At 38.2% G+C, this 23,837-nt stretch overlaps 1 protein-coding gene across 1 annotated transcript in view; it reads right to left on the bottom strand.

Annotated features, from left to right (window-relative positions):
* Positions 1 to 234: 234 nt before the first annotated feature.
* CRYBG1 (crystallin beta-gamma domain containing 1) overlaps positions 235 to 23,837 on the bottom strand; it is a gene marked incomplete at both ends in the record, with an annotated part of 60,928 nt that continues 37,325 nt past the window's right edge. The window contains 14 exons of the mRNA XM_084284862.1: positions 235 to 323; positions 2,959 to 3,121; positions 5,942 to 6,100; positions 7,354 to 7,477; positions 9,279 to 9,418; positions 12,914 to 13,043; positions 13,305 to 13,414; positions 15,230 to 15,262; positions 15,456 to 15,582; positions 21,696 to 21,841; positions 21,947 to 22,073; positions 22,812 to 22,954; positions 23,349 to 23,384; positions 23,696 to 23,822. Coding sequence (XP_084140988.1) covers positions 235 to 323; positions 2,959 to 3,121; positions 5,942 to 6,100; positions 7,354 to 7,477; positions 9,279 to 9,418; positions 12,914 to 13,043; positions 13,305 to 13,414; positions 15,230 to 15,262; positions 15,456 to 15,582; positions 21,696 to 21,841; positions 21,947 to 22,073; positions 22,812 to 22,954; positions 23,349 to 23,384; positions 23,696 to 23,822 — 1,654 coding nt within the window. The remainder of the gene's footprint in view (positions 324 to 2,958; positions 3,122 to 5,941; positions 6,101 to 7,353; positions 7,478 to 9,278; positions 9,419 to 12,913; positions 13,044 to 13,304; positions 13,415 to 15,229; positions 15,263 to 15,455; positions 15,583 to 21,695; positions 21,842 to 21,946; positions 22,074 to 22,811; positions 22,955 to 23,348; positions 23,385 to 23,695; positions 23,823 to 23,837) is intronic.

The raw sequence follows: 23,837 nt of genomic DNA, 5'->3' as shown, positions 1-23,837 counted from the left end.
TCCCTATCTCCCTTTGCACTGTGACGATTACAAAAAGGCCGAGAGATACTCAAGCTTTCATGGGGTTAATAATGATAGCTAGCGAGGTGTGAAGTCATTCTGTTGCTTGCTCTTTTTAACTGCAAAGAAAAGACAGAGCTCTCGTTGTTGATCCTGCATCCTTCCAGGATGGCAGTGCCGATGCTAGCGTCCAGAATAGCGCCCGATCTGCACGTCGCCGCTGCTTGTCTGGAGTTACACGATGAGTGGTTCCCAGCACTGCGTCAGCCTTTCTTCGTTGACTGTGTTGACGACGACGTGATCGCGATCGTACTGCGAGCCCCCTGCGAAGGAAAATGCAAAGAGCACAGTCTGTGAAATCAGAGGCAGCTCCTACTCTTGGTTTCAGGGCTGCTCTAAGTGCTGATGCAGACAGTTTCTCCCTCTCCCCAAGGCACTGTAAAGACAAACTCATTTTCATCACCGCCTGCTTTTGGCATTTCTTTTGAAACAGGGAGGCCTGCCTGCTCCTCTCCACCCCCCTTCAGTAAGTCAGCGCTTCCTTTCCTGTTCAGGCTGAAGAAAACACGAATACTGTCAGGTCTAACTCTGTTACAATGGCCACTTCCCAGAAGTCAAAGTTCGGTTTCCCCACAACAGCTGTCACTTTGCTCTCAAGGTGATGTTTACACTACAGAAGTAGTCCTGCTGTTAACAGCTTGAGCAAAACCATACAAAAAATAAATACAAAATAAGCCAAGGGATGAGGCCTGATACTTATTTATGCGTAACCACTGTAACCCTGTATTTTGACCAGCCGCATCACAAGTTGCTGTACACAGCCCATCACCCGATGTCCAGCTGTTCCCACTGGTAGCTGAGTGTACCTGACTGCAAAATGCTTACATTTCTTCGATGGGCTTAGCTTACTCACTTTATGCAATGCCAAACTTGTTCCTGTAGAAGAGCTGAAGCAGCTGCCTACACAGAGCACCAGGATGCTCCCATGGACACCCTCCTTCCTTCTGCACCTCCTCTCCCATGCCTTCCTCCAGTCTCCCCTTCCCAGAATGAGCAAAAGATGTGCCCGGCAGCTGAAAGGCTGCTCTGAGCATCACAAATACAGATTACAGCAGATCCCAGAGACGTATGCTAAGTACTGAGTCCTACTTGGTCAAGCACATTTAATAGCAGCTCTTCTGTACGACGGAAATGCCACCTCAGGCACCGTAGCTGATCTCCCCTTTAGGAATCTGGGGGAGGATTCCAAAATCATCACCATCCCAGATCATCAAGCGTCTCTGAGAAGGTTAACAGCAACATGATTTGCCTCCTTCCCATCACCAACCAAGTATTAAACAACAGTGGAGATACACGGCAGAAACATTTGAAAGCTCTTCGGGAACAGGAAAAAACTTTAACCAGCAGCTATAAAAAAAAATAACGTTAGTCATGTAGCTCAGTTATCACTGCCAGGGCAAACAGTCCGTTGTAAGCAGTATCTGGTAGACTATAAACAGGTAATAAAGGGAAAAGATAAGATTTCTTTCAGCGGAGCGCCGGGTTCCTTTGATGGAGCCGTGCTCTGGGCAAGGCACTGCACGATGCCGGGTATCCACAAGGTGGCATTGGTAACGCACGGTCGAGCACGTTCATTTGCTGAAGAATTCGTCAAAGCTCAGTTTGTGGTCAAGAACGGATCAGCAAAACTGGCAGAAACAGATGAAGTTCCTACTACATTTTCTCACATAAAAGCTAAATGGAATAGATTAGCAAAATTATGATCCTACATAATTCTGCTGAATGCATCTGAACTTTTGTCATCAGACCTACCCATGGCGAAGTCCTTCAATTAGTGCAGAATATGTAACGTGCTTTTAACATGATTAACTGAAGACAAGTTGGTGCAGCAGTGCTCCTACTTTTTGGAGCAACTCAGAACTGACTTTAAAAAAAAAGACTCTCCTTTGTCTCCTCTCAGGGTCTTTCTGATAAATTTTAAGTTAATTGTCACTAGCTTTATATGGCAGTAAAGCGAATTTATGAGTATTAGTGCCAGTGTTGTATCACGGTCAGACATCACATAGCCCTTACCTCACAGTTCTGCCAGTCCCGTCCCTGTTAGTCCCAAAGTGCTGACTGTTGACTGGGAATTGTCTTTGTTGTTGTTGTTGTTGTTGTTGTTGTGTTTGTTTCTTTTGCAATTGTTATAGCTAATGTGTCACAGCATCAATCCAAAATTACTTCTTAAATTACTAAAGAATTAATAGCTATATGCTTAATATCCCCAAAATGCAGAGTTATGTAGGAACATCTAATCACAATTTTGCTAATCATTCCATTTGCTGCTTTATCAGACCTATGCAATTATGAAAGCCAACGCAGTTCAGAAGCAGTATCTACACGAAACAAATTGCTGTGACAACAGCTACAGTAAAACATGCACAGAATTAGGCTGCTACAACAGAATCTGATGTTGACAATAAAGGTATAGCCATTAACAAACAAACAAAAAAACTTTTTGCATCTAATCACATCAGCGTACAAGCCTGCCTTTGCTTTCCTAATATCCCTTGGCTATTGCATCTCCAACTACTATGTAAGAAAATTTGCTCTGCACAAATTAAAGTTAATGAAAAGCTAGGTAAGAGAAACCTAGCTTCAGCATTTTTAAATAATTTAATTATATTCACATCGCCCAGTGCCAAGTAAAATTAGCTGAGGGTATCTACACTGAGTGGACACCAGGAATACAAGATAAGCAAGTACTGTGAGTTACTAAACTCTGTGTAGGAAAAATGAGATGAAGTCCTAGGGCCTGTATAATTCAGGAGGTCAGACTAGCTAATCGGGTCTTCTCTGATTCTAGATTAAAGTAGCTCTAACACCATCCTTAATTTATAGGCACGTTTAGTGCCTATCCCACTGTAAACACCATGTAATTAAGACACAATGTAATGAGATAACACATTTGCTTACCTTTGATATCTAAAACCAGCTTCGGCTTCATCTTGCTGTAAATCCTGCCATCAGGACTAATATGCCAATACTGTTTGTCCTCATTCCGCTCAAATGACAGACCGAGTTTAGAGCCAGGAGTTATAAGATTTCCAACAATTGTCAAGCAGCAATCCTCTGCCATCTATATAACCAGAAAGGCAACAGCAATTACTCAAAAGCCCTTACTTCTAATATCCACTGGTTTTTAATCAGATAGGAGGGAGGGACGTAAGCAGGCGAGAACAGAATGTAAGACCTACTTTCCCCTAAAGGAATGCATTTTTCCCCTAAACTCCAGACTATTTATTTTTCCTTTTGTTCCTGTTTCTGCTGACACTCTCCACTACATAAGAATATTAAAATAACCATGTTGTATCAGATCAAAAGGTGCAATTAGCACCTGCCTCTAGCAGTGGCCAATAACAGATGCTATGGAAGATTACATTCACTCTGTTCTTGTATGCTGCATATTCCTGCTATATTCTCTCTGTCTGCAGCAATTTCTAGCCCAGGGACTTTTCCATGCAGAGCCGGTATCCTTAATATCTGGACATTTTCTGCCCCATGTATGAGTTTGTTACTCACTACTTACTGAGATCAATGTAACCCTTTTACATGTACACTCTTCTGTATCATAACCTTTCTGTAGCAAATAGTTCCACATCTTTGCTACTACTATAAAAAAATCATATCTTTGATACACAGCTACAGGCTTTATTTGATGGTCTCCTTGCTGCACCGCCCCTTATTTTAGGGGATGGCTTGTCCACACTACGTGTAGTCATACCTACTTAGTCTCTTCCTCACATGGAGGCAATCCACCTCCTTTGATTTTTTTTTGTTGTTGTTGTCATTTTTCTTTAGTCTTTTCTAGTTCTGCAATAACATTTTGAGGTAAAGAAAGGACAAAACTGGGCACGGTATGAAGTGTCTGGATTTCACAGTACATCACAGTGGTATTTTGTTCTCTATTCTGTGATTCTTTTCCTAGGCATCTGTACTACTGGATGTCAGAACTCTGCAAATTTCTTTATTGGTTAAAAAAAAAAAAACTGGCAAAAATCAAGGTTACTTGACAAGAATGTCAAGGCTGTATTAGCAGTAAATTGTAGTGAATTATTTTGTGGGAACTGATTTTCAATACATCACCACGAGCCTTCTTTTAACTTCTGTATTGACTTTAGCAGCAGTTTTAAACATCCAAGTGCCATCGTCAGTATGACCCTAAATTATTAAATACACAGTTTTGAGATTGTAGAACTTCCTCCTGTCACAACCCAGAATTGAAATACAGCTATAATGTTGGTCAATTTAGTTCTCATCACTAACTAATTTTTTTTCTACCAGGATGTGGAGGACTCAAAGCATGCACCTTACAAAGGTTCATGAGGTGCCTGCTTCATACATCTCTAAGACTCATCTCGACTGAGGAGACCCAAGTTCTTCCCTGCTATTTGTATCTGATTCTGACAAACGAGAGGAATGATTTTGATATCCTGCTTGGTTATCTCACCTACCTAAAAATGTCAGGCACACCTCAAGTTGATACAGTGACCCTGAGTCAGTAAGATGACCTAACTTACAGGCAAAGGCAGAAGCTCTTCCAATGAGCTATGTCTGCCTGTGTGCACGCACCTACCCATCCATAAGCTTATTTTTTTCTGAAATGCAGTGAAAACCACCTGTTTGTGCAAAATACAAAGATTTTTCTGCCACTCAATTGAGAGATGGCAGAGCTCCATAACGAGTTCAGTGATTTAAGATCAACATTGTCATCCTACACTCCATACTCAGCTAACAGGACTGCCAAACAGCACGCGCTGTGCATTTTCTGTGCACAGCAAAATTATGCTATGGACTACATTGACAGTGAAAAGAAACCAAAGAGCATTTATCCATAATCATGTACTATCACACTGTTGTGATATGAATATACTATTTCCAACAACATGTTTGAGAGAGACCGTCACGACAGAAGTTTTGTGTGTGATATTAAAGCTTTTAGCTTACTGAGCACCATTTCACTGTCTGCATAAATCCCTTTCACCACTGCCTGTGTCCTGTAAACATGTCCAAACAATGCCTTCGCTTATTAACAGCAAGATTCTCCCCTCCAGCATAGATGACGTGGTTATAAACCTCTCCTTTGAAGTTATACAATCCTATAGAAAAAGTTCACATGATTCTTTGCAGTCAAGCTGTTTAACAGTATTAAAGTAACTTAATTTTCTTTGGCCTGCATCCCTACCTAGGACTGTTCATGCTTAAACATTATGAACTGCAAATACCTCTGCTCACCTCAATGACAATTCACACATGATTAGTTTTATGGACTGTGAGAAAAGTAGGACCTCATTTGGAAACTTGCATGGAGGAATGGAAAAAGGGTGGAATTTGACAAATATGGAATTACGAGCAACGGAGGGGAAAAAGTAGGATTTGATCTTTAAGCTTGCTGAATACAGAAGAGGATATAACCTACAGCAGACTAATCTACCCACCACAAAGTACACCTGCAGCTACGTGTAGTTCAATTGATTATCAGGAAGGTTCTGCATTTTAAAAGGTCTCCCTAGCTTTGATATTTTTTGTGATATTTTCACCGTGGAGAAAGTAGAAGGAGCTTGTGAAAAGCACAATGATCTTCCAGTGTTGACTGTGTTTATAAAACTACAGTTCTTTAGGGTAAATCACAACTAAAGTCTCAGAATTTCTATTACATCAAGCAAAGGTGTCATACAACAAGTTTATGTCACCTGAAAAAGCCAGAGATCGATGAAAATCAAAATAAAAAAAAAAACATACCAAACCAACAAGAACAACCAAAAACTCCATTAAAAAAAAAAAAAAGTTCTATAGCTAGAATTCTTAGAAAAATTAAGACAATATAATAACAACTGAATTCGGTGAGTCCTGCTACTGAAGAGCAAAAGAGATAATTCATATTGAAATTGAACCCTACCCGGCATCTTATGAATCCATCCTGATAAACCCAGATTTGATCTTCCGAGTCTGTATCTTCGGCAACCTGTATTCTGAGAAGATTCAGGTTGTCTAAATTTCCATCCGTTGACACAAATTTCCCCGTTTCCTTGTTACGGAGCCTGAAGTACACACGTTTCTGCAGAGAAAGTGAATAAATAAACAAAACCAGAACTCTAACCACAATCTCTTTAGTGCAGAACACATCCTGCTCTGGTTAACTTCAGAGCAGTTGCTACTCAGTTCTAAACCTGGTGAGTGTCTTTCACAAAGCTTAACTTTTCTGTTTGAGAATTTTATTATTTATTACTTATTTACTTTTTTACTCTTATTACTAATTTATTTGAGGATTTTATTTATTACCCTTACTTAAGACAAGTCAAGATTTTATATTCTGCTCAGACACTTAGTTTTAAGCTTGCCTATACACAGTGGAAGGCTAAGAAAGTTTTGAATTCAGAACAGCACCGACTTTACTGTGTTAAATTCTAGTATAGATAGATGCTTCACAAAGGGTGCACTTGTGCAGTGCTGCTTATGTCACTGGCAGCAGCTATTACAGTGCACATTCATGCTGCGGCTTGTTTCATATTCACATTTCTGTTTAGACAAGCTCTCAGCCAGGGCAGTCAAAATACATTATTCCTAACTCTGCTTACGGCTATACAAAGACAACTCTCTGACAGTAAGCAAATGCCTTTCTTACCAGTGTAAATAATCTGTGAGTTATAAAAAGTTGTCTCCTCAAAAAAATACAGCCCAGCAAGAACTTCTAATGTTAAAGCTCAGAGGACTGCCACAGCATTTGGACCAAATCACATGGTCTCTATTTAGAGAGCAACACAAAAATAACAACATGAGAGGTTTTGCATGAGATTTGCAAATTATTCTGCTACATAGTAAGCACAGAAGGACTTTTCATCCCCTAAATCAACATCTTATCACTGCTACTTGAAGTAATCCAATATTATTGACCAGTTTTCTTGTTGCTCCGAAAATAACGTAGATAGTACAGACAGTATACCAGTGACCAGTTTGGGAGTTAATTATAAAGCAACTTGAAATAATTTTTATGAAGTAGTTATATCCATTATTTGTTTGATTTATTTGTTAGTTCAAATTCTTTAGCCAAACCTTACATGCTGTCTTCAATATTTTGGTTTAGACCACGTTTAATGAACAGTTTAAGCAGTAGAAATGCAAAACCATGTAGCATATTCAAATAACTTTTACTAAAATGAAACTGTAGAGTGATTTCTGTATACAACTGGCATTGATGAAGCTTGTGACATGCATCAAGATTTTAATGTTGCTTTCATCTGCATAATATCCCACCACTCCATTACCCAATATAAATTGGTACTTCACAACTTCCCTTCAGAGCCCACTCACCTGCAGTAAAGGTCTCAGAGAACCTATCTGATGACAGCCACTCAGTTTATACCAATCCGGAATTTCACTTGGTGATAAAAACATCTGACGCCCCCTGTAATTACTATGCTCATAGATTATCCATCTATGAGGGGAAAAAAAAAAAAAAAAGAACAAAAAACACAATGCTTTTGCTGCCAAATCCTGCTTTAGAATCAATAAATAGATATAACAGAAATCTGACTCACAAGATAGTAGTTTTTAAGTACTTAAGCCAATGACCCATAAATAATAAAATTGTGTTCTGATTTAGATCAACAGCATTAAGATGGGTATACAGGATTTCACATTTTAAAGTCTTGTTATTTAAAAATTACAAGTTGAATGAAAACAAAACATTTTCTTGTCTTAAAGGAAGAACAGTGATTTGAAATTTCATGTTTTCAGGAACACGCTCACCTTAATTTTGGAGCTTTTTCATGGCCTGCTACACATCTATCCCCATATGTGAAAGTAAGAGAATTATAAATGGATCTCTCTTCACTAAGAAGACCCTCTTAAAATGGGGAGACACATTAGGAACAAGTACACTCGAAAGCCAGATAAACTCCAGAGGTCCTTTCCAACCTAAGCTGTCCTGTGATTCGGACCAGCAGCTGACACTACTACAATGAAATCAGAATTTTTATATCATAGTCTGTACCTTCACAATGATCACAGTGATCAACCAGAAAAGACTTCTACATTCGCTGGACAGGAAACCTACACAATCCACCACTCCATTACCTGGAACCATAATAACCATGTTCTTGGCAAAGAAACAACCTGATACTTGGCTTCATGTTATTTCCCCTTATAGAAAGTGAGAATCAGCTACATCGTGGTTATGGTGAGAGATGCAAAAATCTCAGGATACTCAAAGATATAGCACGTGTATCTTCTGCACAGCTTTTCTCAAGACCTTTAGGTTTCAAACTTCCGTTCAATGAGCTAAGGAAATCCTTGACCCATTTATCCAGATGGGCAGAATGGTTTGTGCTAAAGACCTGGTTTGAACTATCCACTTGAGGGCGGTATTAAGCTGTTCAACAGCATCTCATACATATGCTTCAGAAATTTACCTCTTCAAAAGAACACATTGAAATGCAAAGCAACACGGACATATCATTTAAAAAAGAAGCATGATTCTTCAAGTTAGAAAAAAACTTACAGCAAGTATCCTGGAGGTAAAGGCTTGCATCAGAAAAACACAAGAAAAGAAATTTAACAAAACTGCTGAGTTACTAGAAGAAGCTAGCAGAATAGTTTTCAAAATACTTCCAGACAGTTTTTAACCATCACAGATTAGTTTTCTTAACATGATCTTCTGGAGTAAATTCAGAGAACAAATCTGCTTAAAAATAGCTTATGAATTTAACTGATAAATGTATATCCAAAAGTTTGACCCAGTTCCTGAAGTGAAAGGATATACTAATGAGGAGTTACTAATGCCAAAAAGGGCAGGTCATGATCTGATTGTATCTGTGTCCATAACATCTAGGAAAAAGAATGAATACAAAGCTTATTAAAACATCTTGAACCTACATTTTGAATGTAGGATACAGATCATGAACTGCATGATTTGGTATGATCAAGACGTAAACCAAGAGCACAGGAGTTCGTTTTAAGGTTGCTGCCTATACAAACTACCTTTTATAATATAGCAGGAGAGATAGGACCAGTTTCATTGTGAGCTTTATTCAAATTCATTGCAGCTTCTTAGAAAAGCACAGGGCATTTTCTTGTGAGTAATTACGTTGTAGAAACAGGAAGAGAATAAGTTTCTGTAAGTATGATGTGCACTGAGCACATTATCTTATTTTATTTGCCTTGGTCTCTAACACGTGTATTTTTTCTATTGAGTAAGCACATAATTCTAAAGAATCAAGATGTGGTTTTGAACTTACATGCCACCAAGGACTTGAACTGAAGCTATTAGAGGATTATATCCCAGGAACCGCAGATTTAAGATTTCTGTACTGAATTCGATTTTCTTTCCTTGGAAATGCACCTTTTCAAAAAGAGCTATGCACGGCTCAGACAGCTCCTGTAAAAAGAAGATGAGCATTTCTATAGGATGTTAGAAGTCCAAACGGTGACTGTGAACTTCATTTCTCCACGCAACCCTTTTATATTAGAGTTTTCTGCTCGATTGTGTCAGCTCAAAGACCCTGAAAAATATTTTTGCTCTTCAGTAGATTACTTAAAGGAAACAAACAAAAATGCCACAAAAAGACCTTATACGAAACACACAAGTAGTCTTCTTCCATTCAACATAAGACTTCCTTATCGTGACACATACAAATGTCTCCGTGATCAATTCTTGCATATCTTAATTGTATTTTAAACCATATTTAAATTAACGCAATATCCCTCTCCCATTGCACTAACCTCCATTCATTGTAAGAATTTTCATCTTCAGATCTGAACACACAGTAAACTAATACCGATTTCTACAGTTTCAAACGATGACAGCCTTGTCAACACTGCCTATTGCAGTTTTCATTTTTAACTAATACTGGCTTAGCCTACTATAAAAATCTCTCACTAAACAAAAGCTTCAAGATTCATACTTCTGAGGTGAAATTTATGACTCAGGCAAAAACATCTGAATCTTCCCAATGGCTCAAGGGTGATGATTCTCCTCCCTTTCTGTCAAAATGCTTCTGGTTTCAAAAGGATCCTACCCACATGAAACTCCCTGTATCACTGAATCAATCCATTTTAACTGGATAACTTCTGGATAATGAACCTGGGATTCTCTTCTGTGTGGCAAGTATCTGTAGTGGATTGGAAACAGCTTCTCACAATTAAGGCCCTTACTTGGAAGTTGGGAGGTAAGGGTTTGAAATCCCTCAGGGTAAAATTAATTAAGCTGGAGTGTCCTGGTGTCACAATTTACAGTCATAGATAGGGAGTGGCAGAGTCATTTCTTTCTCACAAGTCTTCCAGTCACAACTGAGTAAATCCAATGGCATAGCCAGAAGAGCTCTTTATTGCTGGCATGTTTTCGGCATGCTTGAAACACATCAACAGATCAGGAACACCCAACGTGAAGCAAGGTCTCAGACTCACAGCTGGCCTCAGGCATGGAAACAGGCCATGTCAAAGCAGAGGTGGCTCCATATGCACACAGCAGCAGGTTATGTCTTTACCAGGAAAAATCTAATGTCAATTTCTAGACATTACTTAAATTCCTCTTTGACCTTCCTTCAGACGGTTAAGGGCTCAGATAATGGTGATGCTAATGTAGCATTATCATCTCAGCAGCAGCCCAGGTTATCACATAGCAGCAGAGCTATGCTCCTGTTTGCGTGCATGTTATTAGTTTGTGGAAAATGCCAAAGAGGCCTTTTAGCTTACTCCAAAATCAGAGTAGACTAATCCCACCATCAAAGGTTAATGCAAGTTAGACTATTAAGCATCATCACAGGCAAAAAGCCCAACATGAACTATGATTATGTCCCAGTGTCTCTGAACCCTCAGCACCTGCCTTCCGTGATAGAAAACTGGTCAGACAGCAACCCTTGAGCCATATTCAATAGTTCAGAAATAACCTACTTAAAAAGAAAGCACAGAGACAGAAAAGGAAATCCTCCAGTTTTCAACCACACCTTCCACTCTGGGCATTTTTTAAGATTCAGCAGTAACACTTTTATAGAAGCATTCCCCACAGCAAGGAGTGCAAGGTCAGCTTAGAGTTCTCCAACTTGCAGTTCTTCCCATGTTCTGTATTATATGGAGCTGGTTCCCATGTATATCTACATTTAGCTATTTCACAGAGTTGCTCATTAAAAATGAGTATTTACAACATGACTCCAAGCCACACCCACAGTTGTTTTTGTAATATGTTCAGGGAACAGAACACATAGCAAATTCAAGAAGGAAGAACACTCTTCCATCTGCAACACAATTAGTTGGAGCATGCAAAGCAAGCATAATGAAGCAAGGATACTGAGCTTCTGAACAAACAAACAAAAAAAAACGTGCATCTTGTATAGAAATATCACAGAAAAGTAATGGGGAAAGTTGTGGGACCAGCAAATGGTGGGGAGGAATTAAAACTGAGACTGCCAAAAAAAAGCCACAAAGTAAATATGACAGGTGACACTGGTATCTAGAATAATTAGTTCAAACTTCTGTTAAATCATGAAAAATGAACAGTATAATATGACCATTTCCATCTAAATTTTTACTCTCTGTATTCAGGTTTGCTACTAAACCACTGAGCAAAGCAACCCATTTTCCTCTTCTCCTCAGGTTAAGAAGCCTCTGAAAAAGAAAGCACCAGCAAATGACTTGCAGATAGACACATCTCTGCACTACTATTGAAATGTGACAAGTTGTAGGGCTAGAATAAGTTTCAGAAGCTTTAAGAACTTCAAGAAGCACAGAACTGACACATTTGGCTGTTTTACAACAGTCTCTGTCACAAATACATTTTCCTACAGAAAGCTGATCCTTCCAGTATGAAACAAGCATTTGAAACCCAAGAACTTGATAATGACATGTACAGAAGAGTCTGTTTTAATACATGGTGATCACCCACCACGTTTGGCTAGAACCACTTCTATTATTTTTAATATGATCTGTCTACTGGACAGACAAAGAGTTCAGAAGGCAGACATACTTGATGCAAATGTTTGTTTACACTGTACATCAAAATGCTCCAGAGACTTGAAAGAGGATGACACATTTCAGTTCTCCTTCGTTAACTGCTACATCACTGACAGGTTACCAAAATTACAGTGGAGTGCAATACAGTTGCCAAATTCAAAGGAGAGAGTCAATAATGCAGTCTTCCATTTTTAAAATGAGTACCACCTCTTCGCATAGTTGTAGTAAGCTCCTGGATTCTTGACTACATTTTGCTAGTAATTACTTGCAGATTCCATAAGTGATCTATCATAATGATTGGTTAAAGGCTTGAACAAACTCGTTTCTGACCACTGATGAGTTACAAAATATGTAAATGTTGTTTAGATTTGTATCCACTCCACATAACAACAGTGTGTCTGATTTTGCCAAACGGCATTTGGGCGTTGCTTTGCTTTATCTAGGAGGGTACATTGTTTCATGATGAACACAAATTGCATTACCCTGATGCTAGCAATGGTGTTTTATAATTGCTTGCATTTCATGCAAAATTCTTGAGTTGAAGCCTGCTCTTTTTAACATGCACTTAAAAGCAAGGACCATAGTACAGATATTACTTCAGTCTGTCCTACTGATATTTCTCAAACTATTCTAAGTGATCTCTCCTAATGGTAAATAAAACGTCTGAGACATCCTTAATTCATTTTACAGAAGTCCCTTCATAAGCTGTTGTTAGGAAGAGCAATGCCAGGCAGCTGCTTCCATGAGGTACTCTTCTTTGCAAAAACAGTACAGAGATCCAAAACCTGACTGCAGATAGGACATTTCACTGCTACAGCATAGAGGGAAAAAAAAACTGCTCTGTTGTCCACCCATCCCTATCATTTTTATTGTCACCAAAAAAAATGGGGAGATCAGAGACATTGTACTTATCTGCTTTACTTACAGTATTTATAATCTGTAATGATTTTAGAACTGTTTGGGGTGAACAACCCATCGCCATCAGATCAGGATAGATTCCTTCTTCTAACACATACTGGTTACCAGAGAATTCCTCCTGGTCAAACACTATGCAGCTGCAGGAAGGAGAAGAAATTGTCTTTTAATAAAACTGTAAAAAATAAAATGATGCTTATATTTCTTGGTCTTTGATAAGAAATACTGACAGAAACATCATTTACAATGTTCTGTCCTGAGAAGCTGAAGGTTGATACTGCAAAGCATTGTTCTTTGTAATTCCCCATAGATGAAACCATTTCAGATGTTAGAAAGCTGTTTGCTTTTTAAAATCTTTTCCCATTTTAGTGATTTCACAATATTCATTTGATGTAACTTACCTGCCACCTAAAACTTTTGAAGACTTCACTGCAAGTGAATCAATACATCTTGTGTTTTTTCCAAATATTTTGCAGTTACCCTTGAATTCAGGCTCTGAAAATAACTGGACCTTTAAACAACCACAAACATTTAAAAACATTTTATTCTTTAACCTTCATTAGCATGTCTCTACCATTATTTCAATGACTAGGTTACAATATACTTAAAACCCAGATTCCCTCAGCGACATATATTTTTTGTTACACCTCCTGTGTTGTTACCTTGGTATCTTGAACAAGGTTTGCAATACCAAAAGCTACCACTGGATGTTAAATCGTTTAGTAAGATGTAAAATAATTCCAAGAACAATAACAGAGGTAGCTGCTTTGACTATCTACTGGAGATTATTTTTAAATCCCCACAGAATGGTCACAATAGGCACATCATTAGTAAAGGGTGATAAACTGTTCTGTTTTAGTTTCTTAAGCCATTTAATCTTCCAAATGCATTCTCTTTTCACTAAATGAAAGATGTCTGTTTCTCAGAACATAAATGGTGCATAATCTTGGCAAAGTACTCTGGAGCATGCCAACAGGTGTGGTATATATTCCCAGGACTGATGTGCCTGTTATAACTACAGTTACAGTCATGTCAGTTCTTTCTTTCTTTCTGCACTCTGAGAAAGAGAGGGTATGAAAGGATAAGTCACCTGGAGTCTTTTGTCCTTGTTGAAAAGAAGAAAAAAAATTCTGAGCAGCAAACCTGGTAATTTGGTTAGAGGATAATTAGCCCTGATCACACAGAAGTCATTCACATTATCACATGCCTACCAGCTTTATTCGCTCTTAACAGAGATACAAGTGCAGGCATGCACAGCACTTTCCAAAGAGGAACATGCTGACGAAGGATACAGTCTGTTGACTACAAGCCATTACTTCTTAGTTTCCTTAGGATAATGTCTTAATAGGAAACATAATATATAGATGTAATTTTTTTTTTTTTTTTTTTTTTATGTATACAGCAGAAAATAAGCAGCCTTAAGATTTTCATCCCCCCTAGTTTATACATCCTTATACAGGACATTCCAGTGAGGCATGCTACTAATTAAGAATGCAAATTGAGACAGCCAAGACGTTTCTCCTTGGTTTTTAGTTCCATGACATTATTCACAATTTGACTAAAAATAAAAGTAACTTTGTAAAGGGAAAAAGACAAAAAGGAGCAGAATTATGAAAGAATGAAGAGCTCCCCATTACTCTCACTGTCAAAAAAAAAAAGTATTATTCTTGTACACAGGAGAAAGTCCAACATACAAATACATTAACTCACTGAAAATACAAGTTCTCTGTCACTTCCTACACTTCATTATGGACAAATACAACCTCAACTTTTAAGCACACTAGGAAAGCAGTACTTGTGACTGAATGAGATTCACTTCAAGTATAACCACCATTAGCAGAACTGTTAACCAAAGAACTAATTTCTAAACAAATTAAGTGTCAACTGTAAGTTTACAACACTTGTCAACTGTAAGTGTACAACAACGTCTAACTTGCAGAGCCTTTATCTTTCTAACAGGCTCCGGATACCTTCACTGGACACTGAAGCTCTGCATAGGTGGCTGCAGACCCCAGCTCCTCAGAACAACTGCTGATACCCCCAAATCGCTCACATGCGGACCCAAAATATTGCCTGGGCCCCCCAAAAATTTGGGGGGACAGCTGGGTATTAAATCCCAGCTTTCCTGGAGTTCAACATGCCTTAGTTACGAGGCTCAGAAAGCAGTCTTCCTTCTTCACTTCACAAAGTTCTCAGTCTTTGTCTGACTAGTCAACTATCCATGCAAAAACATGCGTGATACAGTATAGAAAAAGCCTGAGGCCATTTGTGTGTTACACAGTCACTATTACACAGTACAATACATGCACTTACAGAAGTATCTTACCTTGACTTTGCCCCTTTCACTTCCAACAATATCCTACAAAGGTTTGGAGAACAAAAGAGAAAAAAAATAATAAGAAGAACAATTAAGAAGCACTAAATTAACAAATACACAAAAGCTTATTGCTAATTATTGTTGAAAGAATATACATAAACTGGATTTGATGGAAAAGACTACCTAGAAATACTTCAGAGAAACTTGCAAAACAAGAATAAAATGAACTCCTTACCATAACAATGGGTTGAACTGAAGATATTTTGCAATTCTTCCCCCCCCATGCCTCAATGCTGGGATAGAGCCCTTTATCCAGTATGTACTGCTCCCCTGTAAAGTCAGGATTCTCATATGCCACCCACCTAAGAGCAAGAGAAGAAAGCAATGAGTAAAAATTATACTACTTTTTCACACACACAAAAAAAAAGTATATATTATCTTAATGTAAGAACAAATAAAAAATTTCTCCCCAAAATGACAAACCAATGCTATTAAAACCCTAAATAAACAAAAACATTCATCTGATACTCCAGAACTCCAGCAAATTTCACTTCCATTAGCCCCACCATGTCAACATGAATCAACTAAAGCAGACCACCAGATCAAATGCATCATCAGCGAGACACCTTTAGAACATACTCCAGGAAGAATATTCTGAGATACAGTTCTATTATTTTATCTAGATTAAGTTCTTCTCTAGAAAAGCAGATACATATCAGAATGTAACTGTTTTGGATAAACTAAAAGTCATCTGTACAATACAGATACATACAGGCAACATTAAAAAAATAGTATTCATAAACTTCAGTTTTTTTTAAGCAAACACACAGAGAACTTAACAGAAAGTTAAGCTGCAGCAATAGGTATATATGCTAATGAGGGTACACTGTTCCCTGCTTGGGATCACAGACATCAGCTGGAAGAACATCCTTGGCAGTTAAACATTAAAGCAATCAAAAATTTAACCAGATTAATGTATATAAATTCAAAGCAATTATTACGACTACGTAGACCTCATGCCTACCACAAGCCACAAACTCAGATTTCTGCAAACCCATAACTTTGTCTCAGCCAGCATATGCTTTCCTGAAAGATGAGATAAACACTCTAGCTACTGGAAAAATCAACCAAATCACGTAAGTCTCTCCAACATTCAGTTGCCCCTGCAATGTTTTATTACTACTCTGAAGGACCCACTATCAGCTAGCCTTGCTACGCATAGTCTACTACATTCAAGAAACCTTCTGTTAAAGCATGCTTCTAACCCAGAGTCCATACTGTAAGTCCAGATAAAGTATTCCTGCATCAGTACTACCTTTGTTTTTGCCATAACCTACAGAAATTGTTGCCTTCCACTTCTAGACTTCCAAAACTTTCCAATAATTACATTCTGGCTCTTTTGGAAACTTTTTTTTTTTTTTTTTGAGGAGTGTACAGACATCAGAACTGGCCACAGTAACAGCCAAGCTTCATTCATTATATTCACGCAGGGATCAGGACATCTTCCTGGTTCTATGAGATAATAGCTGGTTGACTATGAATAGAATAATTTAGCCAACGAGTTACATAAGGAGTTATCCTATAGGTTATGCCAAAACCCACTTTCAGTGGGGTCTTCATACAGAATGTCAAAACTAACAAAAAATTGATATCATAAAGCAGTGAAACTACTGAATTTAGAATGTGCAGTGTAGGCTACCTCTCACCATCTAAATTCACCACAAAAAGATTTACATTTGCTGAGCAACTAGATTGTATTAAGCTGCAGTTTTAGCCCAAGAACAAACGCTGGAGTCTCTGCAGATACAAAAAATGGGATAACTTCAAACTGAAATAAAAGCTGTCTCACATGTACATACTGCAAGTATCAACTTCATATACATCCATGGCAAGTACTCATATAGTGATTCACATTTATCACTACTCACATCTCTTGGTTTGCCTCAGATATAATCAATTATTCCAAATTGTGATGCACTAATTACTTAAGGCACATTTCAAGGCACATTTCAAAATCACCTCACAGTAATTCATTAAAGAGACGTTGGTATGTACAATAAATTAAGCAGAAAGTTCAGATGTCTCAGGTGTGTTTAGACCTGTATGCCACACATACCAAAAACCGTGAGGTTTCCTTAATCAATTTCTTGAGCAGATGCTTATTAGATTTTTCAGTGCACAGACACCAAGGTATAACTAGAAGGCATGGCAGTTTAACTTGATTAACGTCTATGAAAATAAGTGTTCCTGATTTTAAGTGAATGATAAAACATGCCAGATCCCTCCCCTAAGACTCTCTCAAAAGCAGTAATTTATTTTCCTCCTACCTAAAAAGAAGCCTGAATATAGAAGTAATGAATGTATTTCACTTTAAGCACATTTCTGCTGAAAACAATGGGATTTAAATTAATAAGCACTGCTCTCCCATGCAAGTCAGCCCATGTTGGAGGATTGCTAGAGCCAGGGCTTACTGGTGAAATACCTGTGCTTCTCCACTTTGTTCAGAAGCCCATGCAAGCTGCCAAGAGTGCTGGTAATGACGCCAGGGACAGGAAGCCGAATTCAGCAGCAGCTGAACCTGTCAGACCTCAAAACTATCCCCAGGATGAAGCGTTGCTTTAATCCAGCTTCTGACTAACCGGGAGGCCTGGAGAGCAGGAGGCAACCTCCATATCTGAGGGAAAGAGTCGCACCCCGGCTGCCAAGCACCACAAGAGCTCCAGTTTTACGCTGCAGTGTGGCAGCAACCTCCCTACCCCACAGGGAGCAACTTCTCTCAACACAGTAATTCTGTAACCCCCAGCCCAACAAATTGCCATAGTCAGGCTTAGCAACAGCCTCAGCCCAAGTCAATGCCAGAACCGTGCTGAATGCCTCATGCGTCTGCACCAACTGTGCCACTGGAACCTGACAGGTAGAGAAAACTGACTTTTATATACTGCAAGTGATAGTACAGACAGAGTATCTTTCCCCAAAGCCTCAGTATGGGATGTCTAGTAAGAGCAACTCCAAACAGTCCCTGGAAGAACAGCCAAGAAATGAATCCTGAGACAGATACCTTGCTAAAAGATGGCTTTTCCTATGGTCAGCTCAGGATTCATCTTACCTACCTTTGTCTTTTAAAACATTGGCCATTTCTTATTACATATGCTCTTCCTACAATCAGCTGAGAGGACTAATCCCACTTTTTGTGTTGTTCAGACTCACCTTACAATAGGACCTGCTGGAAGGGCCTACATCTCTTTCTCAGCTACAGAAGAAATGGTAATATCTTCATTAAACTAAAGGGCAAAGCTGTAAAAAGTTAAGGTCTCAGACACAGAAGCACTCCTTTAGGTCTGAAATAGAATCCATAATATTTAAGCCTTAAATACAACACGGAGACAACAGGTTTAAATCAGCCTATATAAGGTAACCATAGACCACATGGGGCCAGGGAGAAAACTGGCACTTGCAGATTTTTAGCATGACTAACAGGGAGGAAGAGGTAATAAAATTCTCTTCGTAGGAAAGAGGGGAAACAGGTTATTTACTGCACCCCTTTTTGCTTGTGATTTCTAGTACCCACGGACCTGTGAACTTGGATTTTGTGACTCCTTGAAAGGTTCTCTTCAGTGTTAGCTCAGCTCAGTTCAGACGTGGAGGGAAGAGGAAGCTTTGTTTGAAATGTCCTCCTGCAGAGTACCTAAGGGCTCTCAACCTTTTCAAGCTTCTCAGTGGAGGTTTGTTCTTGTACATAGCGTCTTTAGTTTCCCTTACATTACCCCCTGCGTATGTCTAGATTCAATACATTACATTCTGGCTCCTGCATATGAACTACTCATCACTTAATGTTTCCTCAATATCCCTACACATATATGCACTAAAAGCAGCCATATCTGCACTATGGACTAATTACTTGAAAATTGGAAGGAAACCTGTAAGAATTACAGGACCACAGCAAAACAAACACCTAGGAAGAACACACATCTGTGAAGTTCTTCAACCAAGTTAAAAGACAGGGGCTTTTTCAGTACTTTTGGCAAAAGCTTTCCATGTTTACAGATAAAGAAAAGGCACATTTTGAAGCACGCAATTCCTGCGATTTTGATCACTATTAAATATAAGCTTGAAGAATTATTAAGCAAAGAGGAAAGTCAAAATTGTACAACACAGTTCCTTTTAGTACTTGCTTAAACTTGTAAAGGGTGTTACCTCTTGCTACTAAATACTTTCATTTTCCACCACTAACAGTTTGCCAACTTTGGAGTAAAGATCAAATCCTACTTAAGAAAGAAAGGCCTCTCCTATTTTCAAGTAGTTTGAATTCCTTTCTCCCACCCCAAATGATAGAAGAATAAAATACCCTGGATTTTGTGCTTGTCCAATTTCTGAAGAATGCTCAAAAGCAAATCATTTATTGATTTAAAAGGAGTCAATTTAATTTAAAAGGAGTCACTCACCATCTTTGGATATATTTTTCAATGTGTCTTTACAATAGATTAAGCAAAGGCATTGAAATATTGCTTGGAAACATCCCTCAGAATCTATAGCCAAAAATTTTAATGCAGCCAGTTCCCTGTACCCCAAAATGAAATATTCATTCTCCAAATGCGGAGCTAGGCTGTCTTCAGCATACAGTTTAGAGATGCAGTTTACCTCAGAACTTGTTCAGTAATATCTGTGTTCTGCACTGTAAGCCTTTCTTTTCTTTGATATACCCTTTAAATTACAGAGCAATCAAATTAATTATGTGGGAAATACAGATCATAGGTTATCTGTTACTGCTGTAACTGCTTACTACAGATACCTGTAGTTAAAAAAAAATGTTAAGGAAGGTTCAGTGCTTCTTGCAGTTTAACTTTTTTTTTTTAATGAAGTATTTTTAATATGATACCAGGAAGGTTGCTTAGGACAAGCTTTTATTGAACCTGCAACAGTTCGCTGTGACATCATATATGTTCTAGTCTAAATAGCTCTGGGAATTGCTCAATGGATTATTCACCACTGTATGACTGATAGGAAGGGAAGATATAAAATTCTTCTACCTGAACAGTTACTTATCACTTAAAATAAAATATTTTATTACCAAGAATGACTTAACATGATTCACTCAACTACCTGACACACTAGCATTTACTAAGACCACCACCACAAAACTCTAAGAGGCTGGCAACCTCTTCGCAAACGAAAGGGTCGTACAAGACTGTAAAAGCTGAGTGGTGGTCACCAGTTACAAACAATACACCTAAATAAAAAAATAAAATTAATGCTACAAATTACACCTTTAAGAGACTAGAAGGTGAGATTACGGGAGCAATTGCAGAGTCTGTGGGACAAAGATTTTGTTTGTAATAACTTCTAGCCGCTTTTACCATCAAAGTATGGGAGTCACACTTAATTACTAGAATACTCATACAAAGTACGATTCCTATCTCAGCTGCAACAGTCACATTTACTAGAACAACTACACAGAGGGTGTGATAGGTGACCCACAATTTGTTTCCCAACCTTCAGAGATGACTCTTTCCCATGAATCTCCCTTGCACATTACAGAAGACAAAAGGGCACAGTGGCTTCAAAGGTCACTGTGCAGAAAAAACTGCTGTCACACCATATTGTACACAAATCAAATGCATTCCTTTGGAATGCACCGAGCTTGATTCTGCAGTCTCTACTCAGGCAAAATTTGCAGAGATATCACACAGATAACACACGGAAAGATTTAGGGTGTGGCTGGGCAAGGCAGATCTTTCAGCAAGTCACCTGCAGTCCAGACAAGGAAAGAGACTGTATATTGTGTGCTCTTAGAGTTTGTGTATTGGAGACATGATTGCTAATATTTGTTTATATTTCCAAAATACTTTGATGCAGTCTATAAGGCTGTGGAACTCAACCTGCAATTGATGTGCCCAACAAATCAAACATTAAGATTTACAAACTTATCAATTGCATGTGACAACACAAGAGGCACCAGGAATAGGAGTAGTCTTAATCAGAAGATTTAGAAACCTCAATGTAAAAAAATAAATAAAATAAATAAAAATAGTTGTAGTAAAAAAAAAAAAAAACAAAAACACTATTAATCTATGGGATTCACTGCAAAAACAATGTTACTTTCCAGAAAATAACTTCATTTTACACACAACCCTGAGAAAAAGCAAGGAATTTGCCTCAGGTCAATCACGCCAAGCCTAGAATTAGTTCCATAACAATTTTGCTGTTATGGATATGCTTTTAAAAACACAGCCACAAGAACAAACTATTTTTACCTCTCTGATGAGATCTTATCTCATATACTATCATACTTTGCAAGTCAGCAAGCCAACATTTCCATGTTGTAGCCAACATGCTGTAGTCAAGGGCAGGAAATTTAATCTGAAGTTTCCACAGAGGCATTAGATATCAGAGTACAGAAAAACATCTTCAAACACAGAAATTCTAAAAAGTACACAAGCATATTTAAAATTAAACAACAGTTAAAAATATCACTTACACGCCACTTAGCACATTTATGGATTGTGTTCTCAGCCCATATCCAGTGTCTTTCAAATTGGAAATAATTCCTAATACATTAATGTTGGAACCCTTTGATCCAAAGTCTTTTTCACTGTACATTATCATATGGGAGCTTGTGAAGTCCTGTTCAAAAAAAAAAAAAAAAAAAAAGAGAAGCACCATAAGGAAAATGCAACATGATGTTTCAATGCACTCAGGAGATTCCTACTGCACGTTCTTGGAACTTACGCCAACAACAGGTCGCAGTGACTGCAACTCTTCATCATAGCCACCCCAGTCCGTCCAGTCCCGATACGCTCCTTCTTCCAGCAAGTATTGATGGCCTTCAAACCCAGGCTTCTCGTAAGCAACCCAGCTAAATAACAACAACAGAATCTGTGTGTGAAAATGAATTGCCACTATGTCTTTTCAGGGAACAAAAAGAATTGTGAAATTTGTTCTTTTCTTTTCCTCTCTTCCATTGCACATATAGGAGTCTCCTAAATATTTTTTTCATTGACATTAATATAATTATATAATCCTTTCAAACATGAAAAAAGTCCAATAAAAATACTTGCTAAACTTCCCAGAGGTAAAACAAAAAAGTGAAGAGTGACATTATGTTGACCACTCTTGGTGGAGAGACAAGGCACACAAAAAAAAAAAAAAAAAAAAAAAACCACCACACACCACACCTTTCCTGGCTTGTTATGATAAAGAACTTCAAGTTAATTTGAGAAACCTTCGCTAACCAAAGCCAAATGAAATTCTGTAACTAATCCACACCTGAGGTTTAAAACAGTTAATCATGGAAACAGCACTACAACAGGAGAGAGGGAAGTTAGCTGACTTAGGCTGTTCTGTCAGCTTGGCAGCCTTTCTACCCCTTCTCTCACAACCGTGAAATCAGGGTGACAAAGAATGCAGTCATTGCTGTGAATGTTTGCAAACTTACCTCAGACAAACAAAAAAACCCACAAACTAAACCAAATCAACAACAACAAAACTAGGAAGACAAAAGCAAACAGGTACTGAATTTATCCACTGCAAATTCCAATCTACAGAGTTACCACTTCAGCTGAAGGGGAAATAGTGCTGGCGTTTTCCCACTTACATTCCTCCCAGTACTTTCATGGATCCCACTGATGTAAATGGAAGACTTCTCTTTTCTTCTGATTCCTTGTCATTGAGCATAAAGATCTCTGATTCTACTTCCACATGTCTTCCTTCAAAGAAAGGCTTCTCATAAATGACTACCTGTCACAAAAATGAAGTAAAAGAAAAGCTGCAGAGCATGATAGATTCTGACAACAGTCAGTTTCTTTTGTATGGGTGCCTAGAGGAAGAAGATACTGAAACTAAGTAATGGGGTCTCTTTTTAAGACATCTTCCCTTAGACACACAACATTGGGGCTTAAATGTTCACTACTTGTCAGCATTATCCAGATAGATGTTAGTACTGTCATGTACATGTGATAGATGCAAAAATTTTACAGAAATTACAGTTTCATGGTGTGGTCGCATGCCGCATGACCAGCCTCTAAGCCATCAGTAGTCAGTACACAATCAAGATAGATTTATCCACCCACATGTAGTTCATGTGTATGTTGATAATATACCTTTCAAGAATCAAATAAATACTGATTTTTACCTTTGGCTCTCCAGCACATTCAACTTTGCGACCACCCTGTTGGAAAGGAAAGAAAATAAAAAAGAGAGAAAAATAAGTAGTCACCTATACCAAGTTGTCATCAACTCTTCATAAGAAGCTGGAATTAGGATGAAATCTTTTTTGTAGGCCACAAATAGAGAACAAAAAGATTAAAAGCAGAAATAGACGCAATCAGATGTTAAAAGTTCAAGAATTTTATCGGCTAAATTTTTATTTTATTTTATTTTAAAGACATTTCTGTGAGGCTTGAGAGATTTAGTCACCTTAACATACTATTTCTAACATATAAAAGGCAATGTAGCTTGCAAGTAATAACAACATTTTACCATTTTCAAGGGCCTCATGGACCTAATATAGGCTTCTTTCTTCTCCCAGAAAGCTAGATTAGGATATTCACCAGGCTCCAGCATTAAAGGGACTCCCTGGAAACCAGGTTCTTCGTAAATTAGCCATCTACAGTAGAGGAGG

This window comes from Netta rufina (assembly GCF_964035555.1).
Source record: "Netta rufina genome assembly, chromosome: 3".
Taxonomy (NCBI): domain Eukaryota; kingdom Metazoa; phylum Chordata; class Aves; order Anseriformes; family Anatidae; genus Netta; species Netta rufina.
Note: the sequence above shows the minus strand (reverse complement) of the source record. Positions and strands in the feature narration are given on the sequence as shown.